Source organism: Eublepharis macularius, chromosome 5 (assembly GCF_028583425.1).
Source record: "Eublepharis macularius isolate TG4126 chromosome 5, MPM_Emac_v1.0, whole genome shotgun sequence".
Taxonomy (NCBI): Eukaryota; Metazoa; Chordata; class Lepidosauria; order Squamata; family Eublepharidae; genus Eublepharis; species Eublepharis macularius.
This window is the reverse complement of record NC_072794.1, coordinates 174,821,918-174,827,920: the sequence shown is the minus strand read 5'-3', so window position 1 is coordinate 174,827,920 and position 6,003 is coordinate 174,821,918. Positions and strand designations below refer to the sequence as shown.

The following is a 6,003-nucleotide window of genomic DNA, read 5'->3' as shown; positions in this document are numbered from 1 at the left end:
TGGCACTGCCTGTCTTAGCATCGCCTCTCCCTGGTGGTGGTGCTGCCGCCGCTGCCGCTGCCGCCGCCGCTGCCGTGGCCTCCCCCAGGCTCTCCCCTTTCCTCAGGGGCGGCTGCTATTTATAGAGCCGGCGATGGAGTTCATCAGAAGGACCAGATCTGTTAACAAGCAGCTGCTGCTTATCTTAGCTGGTAAAACAAACAGTGAGGGAAAATCCTTGGCTCTGACGCCCTGCTCTTGCAGCCAGAAGGGAGTTGGCGAGGGAGGGCACTGCGTCCCCCTCCCCAAGTTTGCGGCTCTGAGAGATCCCCCCACCCCACCCCCAGCAGGATTCCTCCCCCTCCCTGGCCAGTTGAGTTTCAGGGGCCTCACAGCCCTCGGCCCCTCGGCCGGTGCCCCACACAGGCCCTGCTCCGCCCTTCCCTTCCTCTTCAGGATGCCCCTCCCAGGGGTCACTGCCCTCCTGGCTTTAAGCAGCACTTCCTGGTGAAGGGTGGCCTTTGTCCAGCCCGAGGGCAGCCGATGCGAACGGCAGTGATGGCAAAAGCCTTGGGCGGTCCGGAAGAGCTGGCGCTGTGGGGTGCCCCCTGCCTTTCCTCCCCTGGCCCAGGCTTCAGATGGGCAGACCCCTTGGGCGGCAGCTTTCGTTTTCAGAGTCCCTGCGTGGCATCTGTTTGCGTGGCATCGGCTCTTTTGACAGAGAGCTTTCGCACTCTTATTTTCAGACATTGAAATTTCCCCCCCGCAATGGAGCGTGACGTGACGGCCCCAGAGGCACACAGGTGCTGGGCGCAGCCCTCCTGCGTTCAGGAGGAGAGGGGGCAGCTGTGTGACTGGCACAAGGACTGGCCAGCCAGCCCTGTGCCAAGCCAGCTTCTTTCCGAAGCCCGAAGGGGGATCTTTCCACATGTTGCACACACAGGCTGGGCTTTTAGGGTGGATTCAGCACTGTTGTTATTTTGCATGTGTTGCTGCAGCTTGCCTTGGCTGCTAGGCGCCGCCTGATTTGGCTGTGCCTTCCGTGCTCTGGTCGCTCCTGGGGGCCGGCCATCTTGCAAGAGCCACCTGGGGGCCTTGGCAAAGCGCCTGCCCCTTTCCCCAGCCTTTTGGGCTCAGAACTGTGTGGGTTGATCCAGGGGCGGCGGGGGGGGGTGCTTATTCCTCCCCCCCCCCAGGCCTCTGCTGTGTGTACGAATAATGGACTTCCCTGGCCTCTTGCAGGCGTGATCCGGACAGCCGTGGCCAACCTTGACCGTGAGACCCAGGACCGCTACGAGGTGGTGATCCGAGCCACAGATATGGCTGGGCAGCAGGGCGGTCTTTCCGGCTCCACTACAGTGACCATCGTCATCACGGATGTGAACGACAACCCCCCTCGCTTCCCACAGAGTGAGTGAGTGAGTGAGTGAGTGAGTGCGTGCGTGCGTGCGTGCGTGCGTGCGTGCGTGCGTGCGTGCCTCTGGGCTGAACTGGGGCGCTGCCACACCCACTGGGCCAGAGGTCACAGCGGATGTGCCTGGGAAAGGTCCCAGGGGACAGCCTGCCCAGGCAAGCGGGGTCCATGGCTGGTTGGACCACAGTGCCAAGGAGATGCCAGTGGGCCGTTCAAGCCCTGGAAACGAAAGAGGAGGAGGGCTCTCTGGAGGCCTGTGCGGGAGGAGCGGGGGGGGGGCTGGGACCTTCTGTGTGAGTCCTCCTGGTGTGGCTCCCTTTGCCTGCCCCCTTCCGTTCCTAAGGCCTCGGCTGGGCTGAGGGGCGCCCACTTCCAGCAGGCAAAGCTGTGGCCTCGTGCCCCTCCCTGCCCCCCCCCCCAGTGAAGATTTCACGCTGGTTCTTCCTGCTCTCGCCTCCCCTCCCTGGCCAGAGATGTACCAGTTCAGCATTGTGGAGACGGCTCCTGTGGGCTCGCTGGTTGGCAGGGTGAAGGCGGAAGACTCGGACGTGGGCGAGAACACGGACATGACCTACCAGGCCAAGGACGAGGGAGGCCTGGGAGCCTTCCGGGTGACCACTGACAGCCAGTCCCAGGAAGCTCTGCTCTCTGTGCAGAAGGTGAGCGAGAGGCCTGAGCTCTGGGGGGGGGTGTCTCGATGCCCCCCTCCCCATAGCAGAGGCTGAGCATGCCAGGCTGGGTGCGGGTGGGTGGGTGGTGGCCTCTCTTTGCTCTTATGGATGTCTGTATGGCCTATCCGAAAAGGCCCTGGGGCCCCTTGGGGGCGGCACGTTCCCACGTGCAGCACTTCCCCCCCCGGCTCCTGCCCCCGCTGCTTCCCTGCCCCCGCCTCCCATCGCCGCTCTCGGCCTGGTCTCCAGGGCCCCCCCCTTCCCTGCATTGGCTTGCACACCTCGGAGAGGCACCCTCCCCCTTTACTCAAAGGCAAGCGACCCAAGGAGGCTCACACCCAAAGGGCACTCTGTTCTTCCAGCCTGTGGGCAGGAACGGAGCATCAGGCCAGCCCTCCGCCAAGAGAGCCATGGTAATGATTCCAAGTAAAGGAGACGGGCGAGGCGTCAGGGGGCGGAGGGAGGCTGCTGTGCTCTGCAGGATGGCCGCGGTGGGCAGAAGCCCAGCCACTGGCCCTCCTTAGTCTGCCCTTGGTGGTTCCGCCCCCCCCCCAGGGCTTCCACACGCATCCTCCTTCCCACTTGGGGGCACGGGTGCCAGGCAAGAAGGGAGTGCCCAGCTGGGGAAGGGGGCTTGGCAAGGGGCTGTGCCGATCCTGGCTTCTCCTTGGCAGCAGGAGCCTGCTGTGGGGTGGCTGGGACTCTTTGCCAGTCCCCGCACACACCCTGCCTCCACAGCACCACGACTGCCCCCGATTGCCAGTTTTTGCCGAATGCGAATGGGTCCCTTGCACGTTTGGCCTTTGCCTGGCAGAGTTTGGCCTTTGAATCGCTGGCTGCCTGTGTGGTTGGGGAGACAACAACAGGACACGGTTCTGCTTTGGCCTCAGGAGGAGCTTCTCCTTGGCTCCTGGACTGTGTTCGGGGCTGGTCCAGGTCACTGATGGAGGGCCCAGAGGGCAGCTGGTGCGGCCTCTGCAACATTGTGGCCGATTTTTAAATAAATAAAATATAATTTAAATAAATTGAAAAATCTGGAGGGGCACCTGACCTGGCTGGCAGGGCACTCCGCTGGCTGTTCCCTATCGCCCCCACCCCGCCCCGCCCCCCAGGCCTCCCCAGCTGTGGACGTGCTCCTTGGGCTGGACACGGGAAGCCCTCCTGGGCCCCCTCCGGGGGGGGGGGAGTCCACCTGGCCCTTCCTAGGCCCTGGGCAGGGGGTGGGGGGTTGGCAGAGGCTTTCTTGGGGCGCGTCTCACCTCGCCCCCCCCCCATATCCTCTTTGGTCCTTTCAGGCCCTGGACTTTGAAGCCCAGCCAGTGCACACTCTGGTGGTGGAAGCCCTGAACAAGTATGCGGACCCTCGCTTTGCCGACTTGGGCACCTTCCGGGACCAGGCCATCGTCCGGGTGTCTGTGCTGAATGTGGACGAGCCGCCAGAGTTCCAGCCCCCCCATGGACTGATGGAGGTGCAGGAGGACGCGCTCGTGGGCTCCGTGGTGGGCGCGGTCACTGCCCTGGACCCAGACGCAGCTAACAATCCCATCCGGTAAAGCAGAATTTCCTCAACTCCTTGGGAGAACTGGTGGGAGGCAGGGAGAGGGGCTGGCCGGGCCGTTACTGGGCAGGCGCACGAGCGAGAGTGGCAGGAGGCGGCAGGAGGCGGCAGGGCCTACCTGAGCCTGTGGGGAGGCACCATCGACAAGTCTGCCAGCCGGCCACTGAGCTCCCCCAGTGGGAGAGAATCCGGAGAAGGGCAGCCCTTGAACGCGTGTCTAGCCCCTGAAGTTTGCAGAGGCATCCTTGGGGACAGCCGACCCAAAACTCCAGGGCCTTCCATGCAGAGCCGCGATGATCTTCTGCCTCCGTTTCCTTTGCCCTCACTGCTGCAAAGCCCACCTCAGCCACCTCTCTCCTCCAGTGGTTCAGTGAAGGAGCAATGCTTTCCCCATACATCCCTAAAGCTCCCCTCGTTTCAGAAAGGGGGCCGCACACACCCCAGCGGCTCAGTTTCCATCTTTTAAAGGCCAGGCGACTGGTACGGCCACTTTGGTCCTGCCCTCATTTTAATACCTTGGAGTTACTGGGAAGGCACCGGGTTCTAGCAGAGAGGGCCGACGGGGCACCCCGGAGGCTCTGGGCAGATGTTGCCGCACGGGAACCTGATGCAGAGGCCCAGATTCTGGGAGCCCAATCTCTGGGACCCAGTGAACGCCTTGGAATTGCTTTGGGACACCAGCCAGAGGAATGAGAGCTCCACCTTGGCATGATTTTAAAACTTTTTTAGTCAAGGTGGACTTTAAAAAGCAATTTGATCGGACAGCAAGAACCACCAATAAAAAATGACATGGGTCTCAAACACAACAACAAAAGGAGATACATTCAACAGGCATCACAACAGACTACATTCCTGTTCCCTTATTTTACTGGTCTAATCCCTTGACAAAAATGCCCTCTTGAACACTTCTGTTTTGCACATTGGGTAAAATCATAGAAGCATGACGGGGGGGGGGGGCTTCCTGGCTGTTCCACAAGGCAGGAGCCCCACAGAGAACACGCACGAACGGGCTGTTGCTGGCACTCGCTGGTTTGCAGGGCGGCCCCTTCAGAGGGGTTTGCTCAGAGGCCCGAAGCAGTGGGTGGAGGGACAGAGCCGGAGAGGGGACTTGCACATGTGGCTCCAAGACCATTAAGGACCTTGAATTGAACCTGGTAACCGATTGGTAACCAGTGGAGTGTCTGCAGAATGGGTTTGAAATGCATATTCTGTTTCAACACACATACACACACACACACACACAGTAACCAGGCCGCAGTGTTCTGTGGCAGCTGGAGTTTCCAAGTTGTCTTTAAGGGCAGACCCATGTAGAGTGCATTACAACAGTCCAGCCCGGAGGTAACCCTAGCAGGGATCCACGGGGCCAGATCGGCTGAGTCAAGGGAGGCGGCCGTCTTCCAGGCCAAAGGGGGCTTGCAGAATGACTCTGCCGCTGCACTGACCTGCTCCACCAGCAATAACCCCTCGGCTAGCTGAGTGGGGTGCCAAGAACAGCATCCCACCGGGCCTCGGCCTTCCCAGCCAGCAGCACCAGGGCTTGTGGGATTTCGTTTCAGCATGACGGCCCCTAACCCCAGCAAGGGGCAGAGTCCTGTGCGGCCTGGCCTGGCCTCCTGGTGGCAGGGCGTCCCTCGCCCTGAGGGGGGACATGATTGCTCTCTTTAAATATCTGAAAGGCTGTCATGTGGAGGAAGGCAAGGAGCTGTTCGAGTTGGCAGCAGAGGGTAGGACGCGAAGCAATGGGCTGTGAACATGCACAAAGGTACCGGCTGGATATTAGGAAAAAACTTTTTCACGGTCAGAGTAGTTCAGAGGTGGACTCAGCTGCCTAGGGAGGTGGTGAGCTCCCCTTCACTGGCAGTTTTCAAGAAGAGGCTGGATGAATACTTGTCAGAGATGCTTTAGGCTGATCCTGCACTGGGCAGGGGGTTGGACTAGTTGGTCTGTATGGCCCCTTCCAACTCTATGATTCCTCCCTCCCCTTCCCCATTCCTTTGGGGGACCCGTCCTCCTTTCCCAGCGGGACGTTGCTCCAGAGGGGCACAAGGAGGGGCTGAGGGGCTGCCTGCTTAGCCCACCCTTTCTTCCCGATGCCGCCCCCAACAACCCTGAGCGGCCGGCCAAGGCCAGCGGTTGCCCCGCAGGCGCCCAGCCCGACGCTGCCCCGACGGGCTCCCGCCAGGCCCGGGGGCGGGGGGTCTTGAGCCCCACTGAATCCCCCCGCCCGGGCAGGCTTCCTGCCGGCAGGCACCTTGACGCCTGCCTCGGCCCGGCCTCAGGACGCCTCAGGCCGGCCGGCTCTCCTCTGCCCGGGCAGCCAAGCGCAGCTCCCCCCCCCACCCCGCCCGCATATGTGGCTCCTTCGGGGCGGAGAGGCGGGC

The 6,003-nt window shown here is 61.9% G+C and overlaps 1 protein-coding gene across 1 annotated transcript in view; it reads left to right on the top strand.

The window, feature by feature from the left end:
• Positions 1 to 734: 734 nt before the first annotated feature.
• CDH22 (cadherin 22) overlaps positions 735 to 6,003 on the top strand; it is a 30,836-nt gene continuing 25,567 nt past the window's right edge. Inside the window, exons 1-4 of the mRNA XM_054979911.1 lie at positions 735 to 782; positions 1,222 to 1,389; positions 1,865 to 2,052; positions 3,360 to 3,613. Coding sequence (XP_054835886.1) covers positions 1,299 to 1,389; positions 1,865 to 2,052; positions 3,360 to 3,613 — 533 coding nt within the window. The 5' untranslated portion in view covers positions 735 to 782; positions 1,222 to 1,298. The remainder of the gene's footprint in view (positions 783 to 1,221; positions 1,390 to 1,864; positions 2,053 to 3,359; positions 3,614 to 6,003) is intronic.